The sequence below is a fragment of the Vanacampus margaritifer genome, chromosome 10 (genome assembly GCF_051991255.1).
Source record: "Vanacampus margaritifer isolate UIUO_Vmar chromosome 10, RoL_Vmar_1.0, whole genome shotgun sequence".
In the NCBI taxonomy this organism is placed as follows: Eukaryota; Metazoa; Chordata; class Actinopteri; order Syngnathiformes; family Syngnathidae; genus Vanacampus; species Vanacampus margaritifer.
In genome coordinates this window covers 17,987,151-18,009,664 of record NC_135441.1, presented here as the reverse complement: position 1 = coordinate 18,009,664, position 22,514 = coordinate 17,987,151, and the positions used below count along the sequence as shown (strand labels likewise).

The 22,514-nt window shown below is 40.3% G+C and overlaps 1 protein-coding gene and 1 long non-coding RNA gene across 3 annotated transcripts in view; both read right to left on the bottom strand.

Moving 5' to 3' along the window:
• Positions 1 to 4,688: 4,688 nt before the first annotated feature.
• On the bottom strand, positions 4,689 to 10,481 carry LOC144059482 (uncharacterized). Its single transcript, XR_013295671.1, has 3 exons — positions 10,336 to 10,481; positions 6,596 to 6,687; positions 4,689 to 5,599 (listed from the first exon to the last, which is right to left on the bottom strand). It is a non-coding gene; the product is annotated as an uncharacterized LOC144059482 (long non-coding RNA).
• A 2,949-nt stretch (positions 10,482 to 13,430) lies between these two features.
• The window catches only part of pcdh19 (protocadherin 19), a 70,748-nt gene continuing 61,664 nt past the window's right edge, over positions 13,431 to 22,514 (bottom strand). For both annotated transcript variants that reach the window (XM_077578056.1, XM_077578057.1), the window contains exon 5: positions 13,431 to 15,990. In XM_077578056.1, coding sequence (XP_077434182.1) covers positions 15,425 to 15,990 — 566 coding nt within the window. In that variant the 3' untranslated portion in view covers positions 13,431 to 15,424. The remainder of the gene's footprint in view (positions 15,991 to 22,514) is intronic.

Genomic DNA, 22,514 nt, shown 5'->3' with positions numbered 1-22,514 from the left:
TTTTTAACAAATAAATCGTCGAGTAACGAGTTTTCCCCACACTTCGAGTTTAAAACACTTCTGACTTGATGAAATGAAATTTGGCCATATAAAATGGTGGATAAATAGATAGACATACGGTATAATACCGCCACAGTATGCATAGTATTTATTAGAGAATCAGAATGTATAGACACAGAGTGAATTTAAGAAAACGATGTGACAACTTACCCCGGTCTCCCGATACTCAGACCTACAAAAAAAAAAAAATCACACTGAAATATATGTGAAGTTATAGTAGTTATTGATATTACTCACCAACTTATCTTTTGAACTATTTTTGCCAGCCTTGGACCAGAACAAAATCTCTTTGTCGCGTGAAAAAAATTGCTCTCGTCAGATGAGTTAAATCTTCTTCTTTTTTGGGCCATAATTCCCAAAACTATTTGGTGTAAAGCTGGAACGGAATTATGAACAGTTCCAGATAATAGCATAAAACCTTAATGCTTGTACTAGAAAGCGAAAATAATATCAGGAAATGCCTACTAGAACAGCTGAAATTCTGGAGTTAATCAGAGGCACTTGGAATGGTAGAAGATGTTTGCTCACTCTCATTTAACATGAGTTTGAATGTGATTGGTTAATTTTTAACATATACACGGCTGCTCACTTGCGCAACTACATGATATCTGTTCTTTATTTTTTACTCTCCTTGAAAGAGTGTGATGAGTATAAAAAGAATGTTGATCCTTGGATTATTTTGACCAAAGCATGGCACATACAGTACATTATACTAAGATACTTTTATAAATTGTGGAAGATTTTCACAATACGTCTGTTTCAAAACTCATCGTTGCATTCTGCCAGATTGGATTAAATCTTAAATGGTGTAAAACACGTTAATTGGAGTGAATCGTATCGCTCCAGCGTAGCTGGGTCATCGTCATTTAGAATAATGTGATGGGAGCAGAATTGAAACCTTCAACCCTCCCTCACAGACTGAGCTACTGCCGCCACCAACTTTATCCATTTTATGCCCAAAATAGCCATTTTATACCAGACTAAAAGATTTAAACAACACCAAAACTTAGCAGGAGGATACAGACGCAATACTGTGCCATGTCTTGTAACAAATTACATAAACCGCCTACAAGTGAGCTCGTGAAGATGTATTTGTGCTGATGCAGCTTTAAGCCACCGTGGCCGGAGTGAAGTTGTTCCTTCACAACACAATTCCATGATTTCCCTTTTGTGTCGTGGAAAAAAAATAAATAAATCTGTCTTGTACGATTTGGACAAGTTAGGCGAAACAACAAGCATGTCCAATTTCTTCCACCAGCTGCACTCGAAGCACACACAAACACACACATACAAACACCTGTAGTTGAAGCAAAGCTCCAGGCAATCCATTCACTTTTGTTCAGTGATTTAAATAACATAGAGAACAATAAGTTGCACGCTTTCAACGCACACGCTGCTCTAGTTTCTGCATAGCGTAATCTCTTATTCTTCTGTGCAGAGGAGTGAAACCTATTCAACACTCTTTTTCTTTGTCACAGCCTCTTCTAAAGACTACAATGGCAGTTATTTAAAGAACTGTTGTATGGTTTGATTTTACATGCAAATATGATACTGTTTGCATTTAGTGTTTTTTGTTTTGTTTTGTTACATCACTTCACTTCACTTAGGAGAATGTTATCTTTAGATGTGATCATTTCAACTCATAGTTCCTTTGTGGAGTGTATAATGTATGCTACTGAGGGACGTGTAGGTCAATGGTCAAGCCATTACTAGCTATACGTCTCATTTCATTTGCTCCATTGTAAGGCCTACAAATTTTTATGCTATCCTACCCCAAATGGCCAAACTAAGGTTACAGGACAGGTCATTACTGTAAATGCATGTTTATTGCCAGCAACCCCACGTGTTATAATTTTCTCGCTATGTCTGGACGTCTTCATTTTTGTACCAGGGCAAGTCTAGTTTACTGTTTTGGGGAATTTGGCAGACCACGGTGTGCTTAATTGACAGAGGGTGTTTTCTATTAGGCGCTCCTGGCACACACAGAAAGTAAACTAGAATTTAGACCAATAAAAGCAGGTCTAATTTGTGGCGCAGGTGGTGTAACGCGAATTTGGTGGATTTGATTGAAGTACAGGCGTCATCACATTTCATTCATAAATATTAGAGATGGACCGATGCTTTTTTTCCAGAGCCGATACCGATTATTAGTAGTCAAGGAGGCTGATAACCAATATTTGGGGCTCGATATTCATTTTCACAAAAAGGGAAAATATTGGCGTCAAAATAAAAAAATACAAAATACAAACTACAACTCTTTGCTGATGTTTAAATGTTTAAGATTTGCTAAACATTGGATGTTTTTTTCCCTTCTTAGTCAATAGACATGTTTGTTTTAAAATTCTAACAAAAAAATTGAGGGAGTTCCCAGGGTCATTAGCATGTTGTAAATAGTTCAATAAAATCTTAATCAAGTACCGGTATATAGCTCCCCATTGGTTTCTACAGTAAATATAGTTTCCCAACATTTTATATATATCTAAAGTGTTAAATTTTCCTTAACTTAGTCTTAATTTCAAACAAAAGCAGAATATGCAGAAAGTTCCAAGGGTCAGTAGCACCTTCTATCACATTAACAGAAAATTTAAATTAATAGTTCAATAAATAGTTTTAAATTGATCTATCATCGAACTAAAAAATGGCCGATGCCGATATTTGTCAAAATGACGATAAGTCTATGCCTAATACATATAACAGTGTGAGACAATCACTCTGAATCATTGTAGAAATAAATTCATTGAACAAATTATTATTATGATCTTCAAATATTTTTTTAATAGCACCATTTAAAGGGAATGAAGGGAGCCACTTCAACTAGATGTTAAATAAAGCTGGCGGTGTAAATGCCCCCTTCTGCCTGCGCAGATCTAGTAAAAATACCAAAAGGAAGAAAAGTCCACCCATCCGCACAGTTTGGATGCAATTTGTGCTAGAATTAGTACCAAAATAGGGCCCATGTTGTTGCTATATTAAAACATGTACACATGCTGTTATTCGATCCCCCAAAGGTAAAAAATGTGCGGAAAAAAATAATAAGGCTGCTTTATAAAGAAAACAAATGATAGCTGGGCACACACTGGCCATTGTTTACTTTTGACTGGAAACTTAAAAGTGCCTAGAGAGATATTTAAGCAGTCTTGGAATGCAGCATCAGTATCATAATAGTCGCCATTTTTCACAGTTTTAAAATGTTGTCCTACTGAGAACCCTGCTTGTTCTGAATATATGATCAAATATGAGGTCTGTGATGGTTGAAATCACATTATTCTACTTTGGCTGCTCAAATAATGATGCATATGAATTAAGGATGTGAAGCAGATATTGGTCTCTCTGAGTAACTTTTGTCAGGATAAGTCGTGACGCCTACCAAATACGCATCGGATGTTTTGTTCCCAAAAAGCTCCCATGTTGTGTAACAATGAAACATCACAGACAAAGTAATAAGCTGACATTCATGACAGGGACGTTGGTGTGTGGTTTTTTTTCTCTTTTTTTGCATCCACACTGTTTTCCTTTCATCTTGCAGCTGTCTATATAAACTCTTTGTTTCCTCTGTCAGCCGGAAAATACAATTTGTCACTTATTAACCAAGCCTTTGTGTTGCCTAGTTTTTCTTCCCATAATGAGGCAAGCGCAAACCAGCATCCATATACTGCGATAGATGCGTGGAACAGAAGAATACTGCATTTGCCAGTATGGAAACAATGATGATGATGAAAGAAAAAAATGCTTCACCTGATTCGTCACCAAGGACACACATCTTAATTTTTTATTTTTTTTGGGGCCGCATCATTAGGTTAAGCAATTCTGCTAATTCTAAAGATTGACATTTAAAGATGTATTTATTATATAGTTCTTAATTGGTTGCACTAAAAAAAAAAAAAAAACATCCCCTCAAATAAACGCCAACGAAAAGGTCAGTCACTAGACTTCTCAGTTCATAGATGTTATTGTTCACAAAACGGTCATTACAGTGGACCGCTACATACTTGTGGGTTCGGCATCTGTCAATTTGCATATTTTTTTATTATTTTTTGGGGTGTGAAAAATGCTTATTAAATGTTTATCAGTGTGCTTTTTTAAAGATGTTTCTTTTTTTCGCTATCTTTTTTTGTGTGCGTGTGCACATTCCAACAAGTGAGGCGAGTGCTTGAATGCGTCTATTTCACCTGAAACCCTTCACCCAAACCGGATACTTCAGAGCTCCATCAGAGTCTTGAAGTAGTCAGGAGACAGGAGGAAAGATCAAAGGAAGGTAAAGATGAAGCAACGTGAAATCCAACACCAACCAAGCATCACCCTCCATCCACATAGTTAAAAATCCAGAGTCATTCACCAACCCCAGATACATCGGAATTCCAACAGGATTAGGGAGACATCAAAAGGCCAGAGGAAGGACTAAATGAAGGAAGGAAGGAAGGAAGGATAGATGAAGCAGAGTGAGATCCACAAACGCCAACCTCCACTGATTCAGTGTTCAGTGGGAGAATCAAATTATTTTTGAGTTTCAAAGTTTTCAAAGATTTTTCTTATTCCCAGTGCCTTTTAATAGGCGTCAATTTTATACACAGATTTTCACTATTGGTAAGCCCCTGCAAATAGAGTTCAAACAAGCTGGCCCACTATTAATAGTTAACCAAAACAGTAGCACCAAAACACAAAAGGTCTTCTTATTTATGACGTGCACAGAGAGCAGTATTATATTACAGATGATACAGTATGCTGTTAGAGCTATGCTTTTTCTTTTATAATTTCCCCTCCTAGGATATGATTCACTCATCACATAGCATGGTCCATCCATCCATCCATCCATCCATTTTCTTGACCGCTTTTCCTCACTAGGGTCGCGGGGGTGCTGGAGCCTATCCCAGCTGGCTTCGGGCAGTAGGCGGGGTACACCCTGAACTGGTTGCCAGCCAATCGCAGGGCACACAGAGACGAACAACCATACTCACAATCACACCTATGGACAATTTGGAGTGTTCAATTAACCTGCCATGCATGTCTTTGGAATGTGGGAGGAAACCGGAGTACCCGGTGAAAACCCACGCAAGCACGGGGAGAACATGCAAACTCCACCCAGGAAGGCCGAAGCCCGGACTCGATACATAGCATGGTCAGCAATGCTTATTATATTTGTGTCAGGGGAAGATATGGGACTGATCCACTTCTCATGGACTAGGACTTATATATATTTCCTACAGGCGTGAATATGCATGGTTTGATAGGTGTGATTATTTGTTACACTTTTAGTTAGAATCCTACGCACTGTTTGATAAGGCTCCAGAACTATAAAGCTAATCTTCGAAGATTGTGCAGATGTACTGAATGTTCTGTTTGAGTGCATATCCACCAGTGCTCTTTTTCTCCACGACAAGCAGCAAAAATAAGGGCAAAGTGGCCCTGAATGTGTATTCACTGATTTGCTTGACTGAACAGGCGACTGCAAAGCTCTCTCATTGACTCTCCCGGCGAGTAATTCAATTGAACACGTTGAATAGGCAGGACGACTGCTGATGAGGGCCAGCTACAGCCAATGCTGTCAAAAAAAAAAAAAAAAAAAAAGAGAATATAAAAAATTGCCTTGTGATGACCTTGAGCTCATCATCATTGACTGTATTAGCTGTGTGCCACTGAATAGAGATTTACTAAAGGAGAAGCTTCTTTTTTTTTGTTCCGGCACAATATTTAATGGAATAATTTGTATAGCAATGAAAAATGATTCATGTCATAATTTGTGCAATAACTCCAAATTCAATGTTGCATTTTTTTTCTAACTTTGGGACCTTTTACGATTTATTTTTTATTAATGTGGCTATGTGAGTTAAGATATTCTCCACATCGATCCAATCACAATAAAATGAAACCTACAAAGTCAAACTAAACTGGTGCAATTTAAAAGTGGTTTTCAATTTTAAAAAGCTATTCTGGTGACATTGCCAACCACATTAAAATGCTAGTGTCAGGTCGATGCCAGTTAAAAAGCCCATGGTTTGGGACCCAAACCAAGCATCTAAACCAGTGGTTCCTAACCTGGGTTCGATTGAAGTCAAGACACACAGAATCAAACGATTCATTATTATACGCCCCACTTGGCCATCATTGGCTGAGGTGATCACGCTACATTGCTCAGCCTATCTGTGCTGCAGGGAATTTGTTGCACCCAGTAGTCGACTTATGGCTGTGTGATGATACGTCGTGTGATTTCTAATTAATCCTTTCATACAAACTATGTCGAGCAAAAAAAATGAAGTAGTCTGACGAACATGTGCGATATGAATTCACATGTATAACGGAACGTACGGTGTTCCACAGGGGTTAATTTGGTCAAGGATGTTTGTTACAGGTAGCCTACTGTCCCTTTTTTTTTTTTTTTAATAGCACCCTCAACCCCCACCCCGCAAAAATTCCACCAGCCACCCCTGATGAATACTGTATCCTAACAGACAACAAACTGATACACTGTGATATTGACATTTTCAAAGTGCAATGCATCTCTGTTTTTTAGAGCAAAGGGAGCAAAAAGAGCATGTACCTGCATCCGGGTGAAATAAATCAATGGTGGGTCCAATCATCACCAGTCCCATAATATACGCCCATGGGGAGTTGTGGTGAGATCCAGGGCTCCTGTTGACAAAAACAGAGGATTTCAAAAGGCCACACTCCCTTATTTCTTGTTTCTATCAGCCAATTTATCCTAGTAGGGTGGGGGGGTTTGGGGTTTATACGCCACCATATCCGGTATCCGATGTCAAAGCAAGGTGGCTGAGGTCAGGCTGGCGGCCTGAGGGGTCCCGATGGGCTCGTCGGACCCATCTCAGACAAAGCTGCTTTTTGGTGCCGTGTTATCAGGGCATCACTAATGGTTATGATATGATCTGTCCAGCATCACTTCTAATTAAAGACTGCTGGGGGAATGCGGCGGCGGAGGCTGCTGCTGCATCCCCCCCATTCCTGCGAGGCCTCGGCGCTCCTGTGTGAATGAAGACTATTGTCTGAGTAACTCATTTCACTGGTGATCAAAGATCCTTTGTGGTGGCCACAAAAGGAAGTGGTCAGTGACCGGGATGGGCAGATATGTAGCTGTGGTTGGGAGATGGAGAGCGTAATCAGTCTTCTTACTGATAGCAATGAGCAGGCCACTTCTCAATGTGACAAAGACTAACCTTTTCAATACAAAACAAAGCTCCGACAAAAGGCAATTCTTCTGGTGTGGAAAGTCCTGCCTGTCGGACAGGAATCATCCATCCCCAAGAGTCTTCATAATTTCTACCAACTTTCTCCTCCATCGCCTAATAAGTCATCTTTAGTCATCCTTTCTAACCACACGGATTGGAGCAACACTGCAGGAGTGACAAAGTGTTGTCATCACTTGCCGGTCCAGACTCGATCGGGTCTCAGTGTAGGAACTGTGCAGATGAAGTGTGAGGATTCAAGCAAGGCCAGAACGTCTCTCAGGAGCTCCTTTGATTCCCATCCAGAAGGGATGATAATCGCTTCGCTTAAAAGGTGTGGACATATGATGGCTGAAGAAAACTAAACTGTCTTTTGGGCTATTGCAGTTACACCCCGAGTACAGCTAGTAGCCTAGCTGCAATAAAATAATCTTAGATAGGTTGCTAGCATATGTTACTTGGCAACAAGCTAGATAGCTAGGTTTGTAGGTTATAGCTACCTTGTTGATTTTGTTACCATGCCGGAAATGTATTTAGACTTTGCGTAAAGCTAACTAAATAGTTTGGTTCCTTATTGTACCACAACAGTATCAGTTTATGTCGGTTGCTGGACAGCTAGCTTAGACACTACTGGGTAACGCGGTACTTAGTTAGGTTTGTACTGAAGACATTTAACATTTTCAATTTGATGTTTTACTGTTTTTGAATTTACTTATAGGCATATCAATGTGATATAATCATGAGTGTTTAAAAGAATACAGTGGGATGGTGATTTTGTGAACTTTATTTGATCTTTGTACCCTCAAATGCTGTTGGAGGGGCAATGTGCATGATGTTGTCAGAGTTTCTTGACACTTAGGTACTGAAGGTCTGGGGTCAGATTTTGATTACTTCTGTTCCCCCAATCAAGAAGGGGAACTGTATAAAGATGTCTGTTTACCATCAACCTTACACCTTTGTTCAATCTAGGAGATGACATGTCTGCCCTTTGTTCAATCAAGAGCCGGGAGGAGGAACCTTTTATCTGCTGAGTATAAATGAGTCGATGTTCTGTAAATTGTCACACACTTGGGATCATCACGTTGCATTCTGATGTGATGTCCTGACTGTGTCTTTAGAGGCCTCTAAATAAATTCTTGCAAGAAAACTTCTTCATCAGATCCTGAATACAATTATTTTGGACACGCAAAGATTACACTTAAAATAGTAATCAAAATATTCCTTCAGTACTTGTTTTTTTTTTTATACTAACAACACAGTTAGCTGAGTACTTACTGTATATTAGCTTCGACAGATTGATAACAAGCTAGATAGCCAGGTTTGTACATTTTTCTTACTAGCAAGACAGCTGAGTACTTACTGGAAATTAGCTTGGCTAGGTTGATGGATAGCTAGCTACGTTGGTGATTTTGATATCTCGCAAGAAATGTGTTTAGATTCCTATGAAGGTGTAGCTATGTTTCTGATCACACTGGAAAATATTAAGTTAGTTCTTAAATGTCTTAAGCTCTTCGTTGTTAAATGCTTTTAAATATTGTACTTTTAGTCATGTAAAGCTTTGCCTAACCTTAATTTTCTGAAACTATCACTTTGATATCTGGATTAAATAGGTTTCTGGGCAGCAAGCCACCTAGATATACTTTTTTCACTCCTGTGAAGGAAATTAAGAAATTGGGGGGTTATGTGTTGGTATAAAACGTTCTAATATATATTTAAAATATAGTATGTAAAATTATGATTTGGATGTACAGATATTATTATTATTATTATTATTATATGAAATCATATTGTTTACTCTTTTAGTGGTTTGTGTGATTGGCCAAATGGCAAAAAGTCCTTATTTTATTTCTTTCTTTATTATAGGAAATCTTTAGTGGGCTCATGAGGAACAAGAAAACTCGTTTTCACAAAGGCTCTTAAATACTGAGCCTTTTCATATCGCACTAAGATGGCAGCGGTATCTCTTTCAAGTCGCCGGGCGGATTGTTCAGAGGTGAGTCGGGTTGCTGGATAATAGTTTAATGTGCAGCGCTTAAAGAGTCTTCAAAGAAATGGCTGATGTGCTTAAAAGTGGAGGAATATCACATCCGCTCAGGATTTAGAGCTCGCCAGTAAATCTCCACTAATTAATACTCTTCAGTATTTTTTTGTGATATGGGCTGAAAGAACGAAGAATTGCATCGGTTTGGGGAGGAGAAACTTTTTATATTCAAAACTGTGTATGGTAAAAAGCATAAATTTGAGTTTTCTTTGACTAATAGTACCAGTGGTTTTCTTTGCCCAATGGTAAATAAGCAGTGCAGTAGTGCTGGTCAAACATGCTGTTACTTAAATCTGGAGTGAACGGCCTCCAGTATTGAAAAGAAGTTGCTGTTCTGTGAGGAAGGAGCAGCTGCAAGGTCTTTTGAAAGAATGAGGTCACCAAAGAGGCAGAGTTCAGTGATTAGAGTAAGGGGGGGTTCGGTTGAGATTTTAGTATGTGGGGTCTACTTCAAAAGAACCTTCAATCTATTCTGTATTGAAGGAATGCCAGGCTGCAGCAGGCTCTGCTTGCACTCGTCCTGGTCGTAAATAAATCACCCTAATTGTTCTCTGATTCCCCCTCTTAACACATGATAATTGAAACATTAATAGGACCTTAATAGAATGTGTGTCCCGGTAACCTTTGATATAAATCTCGCAGTAATGGGGGTAATATTCTATTCTTCATGACCATTGTGAATCAAGAGCGATTAAAGGTGCTCCAACAAGCAACGTTTTTGTGCACGATTTCCATAGATGCCGCAATAAGATGAGATATATATATATATATATATATATATATATATATATGCAATCAAATGTGCAAAATGTGTCAATAAGGCAGAACTGTGTGCTTTCTAGGCCATGTGCTTTCCATTTTCAAAATGGTGGAGTAATAAAAAATAAAGTTGGACTTTTTGGTCCTTTGTACAATAGTTTCAAATTACCTTTTGCCTTTGGGTGTGAAACCCTCAAAAATCAAAAGGCACCACGAGCACACCTTTTTCTGCTTGAAGGTAAACATCAAAAAACAAAAAAGCTAGCGTGCTAACCAAAATGCTATGGTTATATTGCTTACCTGAGACTTTACCACCATTTGTGCCGCTAGCATGCTTAGCTAAACCAGCTAAGTTAATGACGAGGTAAACTACATGCTCCTGTTGTCATGTTTCTTTAAGTTTCTGTCATGATCTGTTGTGTTCCGTTTTTCCTTGTGAGTCTCCCTTGGTCTTGTTAAGTGTAATCCTGCCCTTCCTTGTGTCAACCAATCAGTGCCCTCAGCCACTCTAGCCCCAGGTGTGTCTTGTTTTGTCATTAGTGTGTGTGATGCCCTCTGAAATATCCCCCAAAATTTGATGACATTCCTCCAGTGGAAGTATCTTTTCATTCTGTGTGGGTAAGTTAGTTTTCCAGCTAGTATTAAAGAGATTTTTCTTATGCACATTTTGCCCTTTAGAAGGAGTCAGGGCTATATATTAGTTTGTCCTGTCTACTCGGGACTTGGGAGTCTAAGCCCTCCAGTAGTAATTCATCTGTGTGGTCCAATGCTGCCTGCAACTTAGCTGGAAGAAACAAGATCCTCCTTATGGATTTAATGGCCACGTTATGGCAAGAGGGCTTTCAGACCAGCTTTCATGTTGGCTCCACCAGAGGCTATATAGAGGCAATGGCAAATTAATTATAGAAATGAAGACAGCCTCTTATCAGACAGGGCAGCTGCGCGTTTCCTGTTGCTCATTCTCTTCCCTCGTCCACTCACTTGCACTGGAATCTTTCTTGGTACAGTATCCTTCATAAGCTCGCTCGCTCCGTGTGTGGGAGAGAGGTGAAATTCAGAGTGTTTATTGAGTGGGAGCATTATAGAAAAGGTAGCAGACTCCTCCACCCTTCCACTCAAAGTCAACAAATAAATCAATAGTGTACGCGAGCCATTAATGACATCATACCGCTGGCTGAGAAGGCACATCAGACTGAACGCAGCACATCAGTTACGATGTTGTTTTTTTTGTCACAGAAATGGCACCTTGTGACCCACTCTGGGAAATAAAAAGAACACTTCCCACCAGAAATAGACACATGCAAGCACTCGCCTCACTTGTTGGAACTTTCCCCCAAAGGTCCGCTCAGGAAATAATGGGAAATGGCAACAGCGAGTGCTGTGAATATTAATGGTGAGTTGTGGAGCCAGCCCACTCCAACTGTTAATTTCCATTTTATTAGACAAGGATGATGGCCTATTTCACCATTGGTTTCATTGTGGCGCACCTTCACATCATGTTACACATTGCCAATAAATTGTTCGTTCTTATTAGGCAGCGTGTATGAATATTAAAATTGCAAATATTAATGGCATCTGATTGCCTAAAAAAAAAGAAGGTTTAAGCTGCTAAAGTATCAAAATAATGCCATACGCTGCACGCTGTCGTGTTGGACATTTTTTATTTTAGACGTGTTCCCTGGTGTATTGTGCTATAAAAATGCCATATGGCGTCATCAAATATTGCCATAATAGAGACAACACTCTTATCAATCTCAACTTTCATTTTCTTCCTTCGAGAAAGAAAATAAAGAAACATATTTATTGAGGAATGTGGTCAACCCATGTACTTACAGTGATGTGCAACCGGGTCATTATGGTGGCATAATGCCCCAAAACATCAAAATGTATGTGGAAATGCGCGAGCATGTGCTAAACAGAGTCTGAAAATACACTTGCAATATTTTTTATTCTATATACGTCGTAAATTGGCCCCCTATGTAGACAAAAAACATTACGTTACTCCAAAAAATGTGACTGATCGTTACCGAAATGTATGTTTACAAAAATGATTAGACATACGATAATCAAAGTCTGCAAAATATTCGAATGAAACTCACAATATTTTGGATTATATAAACATCGGAAACTAATAAACATGTCAATGCGGCAACGCACACTAAAATTATATTTTTTCACTTTAAAAATTATCTTAATGGTGTGCAACAACTGAAAATTCATATTAGCCATTCCTAGTCAGAATTCTCAAATATAAATATAAGTGGTAAGTATAATATTATTGAGACTAATGTATAATAATGTGGTGATGGCGTATAATACATACAATATACATGAAACGGTAGATTTGCGTCCATATTTATCAGGCCAAATCCTCTTGGCCCTCTTCTCTCCACCAGGCAGCAAGCAAAAATGTCGCTAACATTTTGCTTTTAGTCATTGATACAGTAATTTCATAATTCCTAAAATTTATAAATTCATAAAAACGAGTGTGATATTGATTTGTGTTGAGGCCATTTTCGGCCACTAGATGGCATAATTGCATTTTTAAGATGTTGGTGACAGCTCAGTGCATTTTTCTTTTCTTATTAAGAACTTAAGAACATAAAGTAACTTGACTGCAGTCTCCACAAATATATGGCTTATTATTACATTTACTGCTAAATTTTGACGTGGACGTGTTACAAAATTTGTGGTGTTAAAGTTACGTTAAATTAAATATGCAATTTTGACACTCCTAAAATAAATGAAATAAAACAACTGCATATATGTTTTACTTCAACTTTATGGTCACTGTGGGCCCGGTTAGAGACTGTGGGCGGGCTATATGTGCCCCTTGGGCAGTGCTATACCCCGGTCCGGCTAAGACCTAAGCCTTAAAAAAAAAAAAAAAAAACAGTTCTTGCTTTCATATGGAACTTAATTTAATTCCCAAAAGAAGATGGGAAAGAAAGTATACAAACAATCACAGCCATTTTTTTGGATGGTCTACAAAGCTGTGATGTCATGATGTGAAGTAACAGGTCCATTTGAATATTTGTATGCATTTAGTTGTGAGTACACAGTGTGCCCGCTGTAGGTCCAGCCTTGCTGACTTTCTTGAATCACAACAAAGACACCAACAGTTTTCAGAGTTGTCAAAGTGAGCTTCTTGATCATCCTCACAATTCGGGTTATTTTTATCCCAGTTTGTCGGCGATGCAAATTCCATGCATTGCTCTAGTATAACGCCACCAAATTTGACTTGAGCTTCTTCCACGATCTGCTCCCTTGATGTAAATCAAAGCGTTGCCAAGCCAAAAATTCTCACTCAGTGGCTTGTCACTCGGACATTGATTCCTAATGGGCAAGTTCAGTTTTGGACGTGTGTGCAGGAAAGATCAGGCAACAAGACAGAGCACATTTAATAGTTTAATTATAAGCTGCTGTATACATTCAGTGATTATTCTGATGTTCATTTTTGCCAGAAGCCAAGGGTGAGACCAGCAAAACATTCAGTTACAAGATCTAGAGTTTTTTTTTTCCTTTTTTTTTTTTGTATGCAGTCTGTCCACTTTCATTCACACGATCCACATTGTACATAGTTTACTGCAAAGCAACATAAAACCACATTGCTGATGTGCCTCAGACGTTTGTCGTGTCAGACACAAGACTGCTGCTTGTAGGGGCCGGGGGTCCTCTTTATACCACTCTGATCAAAACTTTTGTGTCAGATCAATAGATGTGTGACAAAAGTGCTGGGTGAGCCCAAACTCTCAGTGAAAGATTTGAAAATATAAAAGCTTTTTTGTCCCAGTATGGTGCCAGGCGGAAACCCCAATTATCAGCTTGTCTTTAAGATTGTGCAACATCTATTGTTTGCATCGTTATCTTTTGGTTTCTTTTGTGATCTCACTCTAATGCTCATTGAACGGACACACTAATAATGTTGGTGCTGAAATTGTTTTTTTTTTTTTTTGTGTTTTTTTTTTGTTTTTGTTTTTTTTGGAAGTTTTCTAGTTGTCCACACAGAAACTTGATGGCACAAGAACTGACCAATAAGAAACTCTTTACAACAAGGTAGACTGCAAGTCAACAGTTGCCAGGGAACACAGTCAAAGAAAAATAATAATCCAAGTTCATTTTGAAAATTAAAAACAAAAGACAAAAAAAAAATGAACAAAAGCAAGTTAATTTCAAGTATAACTTACTCATAGAATAACTACACAGCATTAAATATTCTCATTATACATTTTTAAATTATCTATAAAATATATTTTGGCATATGTTTTTTTTTCTCCATTTTTGTGTTTGTGTTACAAACGCTACTGTAGCTTCAGTTGAACACCAATGTTTATGTTTATTTGTATTTTTTTTTTTAATCTGTTGAAACAAAACATTAAAGGGATTGTCACATAACAACAGGTTAATAAAAATGATAATAGTAAACTCTATACAGAGTTCCACATAGCAAGACAAGAGTGACGATCCCTTCTATCCTAGCCCCATAGTCAAAAGTCAGAAAAAAGGTACAAGACTCCACGGAGCACAGGATCCTAACTTGTGCTCCGCTGGCTACAATCAGGGTTGGGCGTCGCAGACGCGGCGTCGTACAACCGGGTGGAAAGTGAACACATGGCTCTGTCTGTTCCACTTCCAGTTTTTTTTCCCCCAGTTTTTTTTCCCGGAAAGGCTCAGGCAGATAGCCACAGTTCACTTCGCTCCATCTGTGACGAAGTATAAATACTGTAAAGAGCTCACAGTCTGGCGACGTCCTCGCGGATGCAGCGAAAGCTTTGGGGACGAGTGCAAACGGGACGGATAGGTCATCATTTTACATCTCCCCCCCCGACTGCTCAAGTACATTTTGAGATGAATCCTGTGTGTCTTCTTCAATACACTGACGGAGCTTTCACTATAAAAAGGAACAAAAAAGAGCGGATTTCGGCAGCCTGAAACAAACCGCGAAAACCAAAAAGAAGGCAAATATTGAATTGTGATACAAAAAGTCGTCGAAAAGGCAAAACTGTACTCGGGTGTTGGCACCTCGGGTGTCCAATGTGTCCCGCTTTGGCGTGAGAGCTGGAGTGCTCCGCCTAGCCATGTTCGTGCAGTCAACAGTAACCTGCCTGTCCACTCGCTGCTTATTGAAAACAAATAAAAAAAGAAAGAATAAGAAAGCAAACAAGGAGAAAGAACTGCGACTATAAGAAAGCCACATCCACTACCTTGGCATGAGCACACAACTAGCTGCAGCACACTCTTGAATATTGCATACTGCAAATGGGTGCGCCTGGTCAAGTCCCGCGGCCGGACTCTTCTTGTGTGTACGCACAGCTATTGCAGGATATACTGTATATTTATATATGGTACGCAAGTTTCACGCCGCACGAGCTGTGAGCGGAGAAGCTCGCTAAAGCACAATGTCCTTCAAGCGCTTGCTGCTGGGGGACTCTTTGTCACGGCCGTCGTGCAGAAGCGTGTTGAACTCCCGCACCGACGGCTCACTGTCTTTGCCCTCCGGTTGCCGGAGCAGACTGTGGTTGGCGATGCGCTCTGCGTCGCGGCATTTCAGTGTGTTGTAGGCGGACGGGGGCTTGGACATGGGGCTCTTCAGATGCACGGGGGAAGTGATGGGGCTGGCCGCCTCGCGCCCGTTGCCGGATTCGCGCACGGCACCGCCGTTAGCCTTGGGGCTGCACACCTGAGACTCGTGAGTCCGCTTACTCTTTACGTCGCCCCGCTCCACGTCCTCGGGGCCGTCCTTGCCGAAGGTGGCAAAAGTCCTCTTAGCGGTGCCGTCCTCATAGTGCGGTACGTCCACCGTGGTGGCCTCGATTGACAAAGCGATGACGTTGCGGCTGTGCTCGGGCGACTTGACGCGTGCCGGCAGGGGGACGCGAGGCATCCAACAGCGGTCGGAGTGTCCAAGAATGCGGCACTCGTCTTGGCAGTGGAAGCCTTCAGCGGGCTCTCCAGCTGGAAAAACACAAGATAATTGATTGTTAGAATTGTTCACAACTTATATAAATCAGTGGGAAAAAAAATGTGAAAGTTGAACTAGAACATGTCAACATATTTCATGACTATAACAAAAAACGCTATACCTCTCTACAATTTCAAAGTTAAAGTGTATCATTTTCTTATTAAAGGGATACTTGACTCATTGAGAAATTTTGAGCAGTAAAAAGTAGACCGCTTAACGGCTTGGCCAGAAACAGAAACAGTCAAAACTTAAGACCCCACCCTTTAAGTTTTTACTTAACATTTGAAGACCTGGAAGAGTCGTGAATTTTTAGTTAGATTTGTAAAACCAAAGATGTCTCTTGACTAAGATTTTTTTTTTAACTCCAATATTTTACAAACCCTAAACTAAACTAAACTATGCTTGAAAAAAATAAGAATTTACTTACTGTATTTTTTTAAATTTTTGATGATTTGATTTTTGATTTTTTTTCGTCCTTGACTACTAACAATCTGCATCGGCCCTGAAAAAACCCATATCGGTCTATCGCTAGTAAAAAGTTTATATTTTGTCCAGAACTAATTTGATAACTTCATCATTTTTCATTTACAATAAATACATTTAAAAACACATTTTTCCATTTGCTGTTGACTGAAGATGACATCACCTGTGCTGAGGAAATAGGTAACGGCCAATCAAGGCTCACCTATTTTCTGGGTTTGGTCAGCAAACTGACCCATGATTGGTCATTACCCGTTTAAGTAAAGTTATCACATTAGTTATAGACAAAATATCTTCTCACTGTTGAAAATGGCTCAATAAGTCAAGTATCCCTTTAAGTGATAAAAATACTTTTTTATAATACATATCTTGGTAACCGTGTAGAAAACAAAGAACGGTTCAGGTCCACTACAATCTCTGCAAAATGTTCAGAAAGAACCTACGCCTACTTCATGCCTCATTGTCATAATCTATTGAGGACTGCAGCAACCCCTAATTAATTGATGTGTTGTTAATCAAAAGTCTTCTAACCCCTATGTGTAATTATTTTTGGGGCGTGGCAACGCTAGATCATCACAGGCCACTTGAAGCAGTGTGATCAGATATCGCACAGAGACACCAGACGGGTTCCGGTGTTGTCGCCCCGGTTCCTCCCTTTCTCTGCGCCTGTCATCTGGCACCGATTCATAAATATGTAATGATGTTTTACTCTGTAGTGAATATGAGATTTGTCTGCAGTCTGCGTAGACGCACGTTCTCATTCTGTTTATCTTAAAAAAAGGGAAGGACTTTCAGAACAGCTCTTCAACACGAAAATGTCATGCTCTCCTGCTGTCTACGGCATAAATTACCTCATAGGATTGATTACAAAATGTTGGCCGCAGCACGCCTTTTAAAGATGATTGAGCCCTATAATAGATGACAGTGCGTCCTCTCCAGTGGGCTGCGGTGGGCCGTCCTGCCACACAGATATGCGCTGACACATTTTTGCGCTGCAACCTGCTCATTGAGTATAAGCCAACTTCCATTTGAAGAGGCCCAAGGTGACAAGACAGGACCGCAGAGGGGGGGGGGGGGGGTTGTTTGCAATCGACCCAAATGCATACGCTTACATCTGGCAATTGCAGCCTGACAGATCACCTAATTAAAATCATTAATGATCTGTTTTTCTTCCGTCGTTCCTTGCACCTCAGCGGAGGCTCTAGGGATCGATAGTTGAAGATTGGAGATGTGGCTGGGACAGTTTGCAAGAGACCTCCCTCTTACGTTACGTTCCAATCAAACTGACAATGTGGGAATTTGCAAGCAAATCCTATATTAACTCTTTGACTGCCAGACGTTTTGAGAAAAGGGATGCCGTGGGTGCGAGCCGATTTTAAGCATTTTGACTGATCTTTCAAGGTCCATAGAAAATTATGTGTTTGGACTATGGAAACACACATACTACCAAAAAAAGATTGGACTCTCATCTTTCATCAGAAAAAAAAGTTTGTTTCTACCTTATTCTGTTTTTCAGTAATCCACAATAGAAAATGGCTAGTTTCACCTCTGTTTTGAAACAAACGTCTTTTAACGTTTTTGGCACTCCTCCATAGGATTTTACTAAACGTTATTTAACGTTTTTGGCAGTCAAAGAGTTAATGGAAAGATTTGCAGAATTAAAAACCGGAACACTGCAATTTGAAAACTACTTATAACAAACTTAATCGCTAGTAAATCTGGTAATCAGTGTTGTGTTATTGGTTTAACTAATGCTAAATGTTATCTGGGCTGACTTGCTAAACAAGCCAATGCGCTCACCATTATCCATTATTGGAACCTGACTGGGCCATTTACCTCCCGCCCCGGTCCCTTATTGTAACATTAGAAATAGGCAACTGCAGCATTTAGCTAGCAAGACTACAATTCCCATGATTCTTAGACATGAAAGCAGGAAGTAATCTGAGTTGCAGAATGATGAAAACACACCTGTTAGCGATTAGATGTCATTAGATTAGCTGTATGAATCGCTATGACGACGGGGTGTGATTGATATACACATGTCCTAAACAATCGGCTCACTGACTGGACTCAAATAAAAACCTGTACGCCGGGACAGGACCTGAGCAAAAACGGGACAAAACAATGGGTCTGGCGAAATCAGACGAAGATTAAACTGGGATGTGTGGTCACTCTACTGTAAAACCACCCACCAACAAAGCAAATCTCAAGTGACCATCAGTGTCATCTTTGTCAGCAATGCATGCAGCACATAACATTTTACCCCCCAAAAAAGTATGATGCCATTTTCACCTAAACCTAAAAAAAAAAAAATCATTCCTGAATGAGAAAATTAAATCTATTTTTCACAACATGCACTCTTACATTTGCATGGATACTGATTGGAGCTGCGGCACTGGTGCCAATCAAGCAGACTAAGGGCACGAAGCTGGGAATGTTGTTTCAAGATGAGGGATCCAATCAGAAGATAAAAATGTAATCACAGTCAAAAGTCTCTCCAGTGTTACCTGAGCTACAATAGCGGTTGATTCCTAAAACCTTGATCACGCATTGTCTTTAATTGGCTACCTGACTCAAAAAGGTTGCTTGGAGGGAGGTCTTGCAATTTTGTCAATGGGTGAAACCAGTCACCTATAAGACTGGAGTTAATAGGAAGAGTAAAACAAATTGTAGTGGGGAATAAAAGTAGATTAAGCCCTGGCAATGTAAAATTTTGTTAGGATGTTTGGACTTTGTTGGTACGGCATGAACTAGGTAGTTGTCTTTTATCGTCTGCAAGATTCTTTCTTGATCGTGTCTTGGGTTCAGCATGACCTGGAATCCTGAATATACTCCAATGGCTAAGGCCATTTTAGATGTTACTGCTACAGCGGAAGGGCATCTCGACTACCATCCACTGTTTACTGCGTTTTTGATCTCATACAAAAAGTAGGTGGTGGGTGGCATGAATGAGAAATGACATGCTGACCACCAAATTAGAGTGTCATCTGCAAAAGTCAAAGTTGTTAGAATCGTGTATTGGGAATATTTGTTGAGTCTTTTCCTAACCCTCTGACATTGACATCACCTGATTCGTTCTTTTCTAGGTCTCTTTAATTATACAAAATGTCTTTAGAAAAGTCTCCTGTGACACGGTTGACAAAGTAAATCTCTCAACTGATAAAAGATTTGCAAGCTTCTTGGTAATTAATACCGCTTCCGCCGACTATTTCGTCTTTTTTCTATAGCCTGAAGCAATTTCAAAAGCATGAAAAGCCTTTGGGGCACAAAGGGAAACACACAAGTTGTATGCTCCCTACTTAGCAGCGCATGCATTTCCAGTGAATGTTCTTTTTTTTTTTTTTTAACCCTCGCTCCCTTCGGGTTCTATGGGAGAGCAACCGGGGCTGTAAATGGCATTGTTGTGAAAGCCAAGTGCCATTAACACTCGCACATCCTGCCTCTGCATGGAGCTTCATAAAACGCAGATGTTGCCCTAAAAGAGCCGTGACAAATTTGAAGAGGCAGAATTTTAATTAAAAAAAGTGACCTCTGACAAAGCACAATTTTCTCCTATTCTCCCCCAAAAATGTGCTTGTCAGAGATGAATTTCAGGATTCATAGAGCCGCGCTCAACTTCGAAAGCCAACTAAGTGCAGATGCAAAGACGGTGAAGGCCGTTGTGCTACGATTTTTGAGAATTAAGCTGGCAAATCAGCTTCAAGATCCCTTTTGGTAGGCCACAGAACAGAATCTTGGAACTGTATTAACCTCACAGGGATCTCTGAGGGGAGGAGAGTGTCTGTTGTCTAATGGCCAGTAGTTGGACACTGCTTTATTTAAAGTAAAGCATCAAACCTCGAAACATTTAGCCTATCACAGTTTGTTCGGGGTGAAAGGCAGATTTTACACTGAACTGGTCGTTAGTCAGTCACGGGGAACGTTGAGACAGAAGGCCATTCGCACTCACAGTCACACCATCACTGAGAAGGAACTCATCTCATGCTGTTTGCACCAAAGTCAGACTACGCCGTGTCAGTGACACACTAAGAAATACCTCAATGCCAATTGTAATCTTAGTTCTGGCCTAGCATAACTATTTACGGTCTCTTAAAAGAGTATAACCCGAACATTCCAGACCATTTCCTCCTCATAGTTTGTCACCATGCTCATTAAATTCTGAGCCTCCCACCGTCTGATGAAGACGTCTTAACTTCCTGGCATAGAGATTTGAGGAATCCCTCAGCTCCGACAAGCTCATCGCTAAATTTGCCGTCGCCTCATGCGCCGCACATAATGATCCCCTCTTGTCATACAGCTGGAGGTGATGTTTGTGTGTGGTTAATGGAGAGAAGAGGGGGCAAAGAAAAACCAAATCAGCGAAAGACTAAAAAATCCCCCCTGACGGGAACAGGGAGGGGATGCGTTCACTGTCAGGAGGAGCTCGTCAAAGAAACTCCCAGAGTTTTGGCAAGTTATTTCGCATCAACTTTGGCAAACACACTGGAAGATCTTAAGCCGTGATGTCATCCTTAGAAATATGCCAAAGAAACGGGTGGTCATTTCTGAAGGTCGAGTTGAGAAACCAAAACTTTATTTTAAAAAGGATCCACAAGGCAAGTGGGTGATGCAGGATGACACACTTTAGGCAGTCTGCTATCACAGCTTGATGAACCCCTAAGAGAACCCTGAAACAGCGCTGTGGTGTGATAAATCACTTTACGGGCAGAATGGCTGCCACTTTGGGCTCTAAACTATCTTTTTGTATTCCCCACTTTGCACTGACACTTTTGTTGTCAGTGCGGCGAGTGTCCGCATTGTGCTTGTCATATGAAAATACCTGCTCCGCAACTGACAGGCAGACACGTTGATGCCACTTGATGTTGGCGCTATGAAAGGGAATAATTAAGAGCAATTTACACCTTGATATGTTCTACGTGCGGCTAGAATGAAGCGGCACTTTGCTTTGATAAGCCACTTTTCTCTTCCGCCGTCACGGACCTTTGAAATTAAACTCTATCACATCAAACTGCTTCGACAAATCTATCGGAGTGTTTGAAAAGACAATCATTTGACAGAGAGAACAAAAAAAGCTACTCTGTCAACAGGTAATGGCAAATCGGCTGCATTTAAATAGTACTTTTTGACAAACAACCTCATCATGGACGGTGGTCTCGGCGGCCGGCCAGGCTTTCTTGAAACAGGACGTGATGGTAATGCGGACGATTTGGCCACATTGATAGAGACTTCTGTTTGGCTGCTATTTTTATCTTACCTTCTGAAATTCTAAATGATTGAATATTTGTCTATGGTAAAGGGCAGAGGTGGGAACTTCCGTGTCTGCGAAGGCCCCATCGGCCACATTTTCGGTGAGTGCCCACATTCTGGGCCAATGCTTTATGACCCGAAGCCTCGAAAAAACACACGGACTGGGAAAGACCGTCTGTGCGTCACTTGGTGCTCAGTCCGTGTATTTTTTCCAGGCTTTGCGTCATAAAGCATTCGCGCAAAATGTGGGCATCCGTCAACGACGGGGTCGACAGAGAGATGGAAGCGCCCGTCTCTAGTAAATGTTTTTTCACTAGTATGGCGCTTTTCTACCTCAGGTACTCACAGCACTTTAACACGGTCTCCTCAGTTTACATACGGATGACGCAACATCAGGAGCAACTGGGGCTCAAGGATACTTCGACATGGTCACAAGAGTTGATGATCGAACCCACAACCTGGGGATTGGGAAACTACCACCTGAGCCACCCCCAAAGTCTATGCTACGGCAAGTTTGATTTTGATCCCAAACATACGATCACTGAGGTTAACCATTTTCTCCTGAGCACTCAAAAACCAAACCAAACCACAGCCCTTAAACTCTCAGTGTTGATTGTTTCCATTAGATTTGAGTCTTTGCTGACACAAGATGTCCAACACTTTTAAGTTGATGCTCAATTACATACGGCTGTAATCTCTTTTGCCGGTGTCGATTTCCTACTTAGACTCAGGAATGATCTAATACTTCAACTCAAATTGCACCAAACTCAAGGTGGCTACAGTAGTTAAA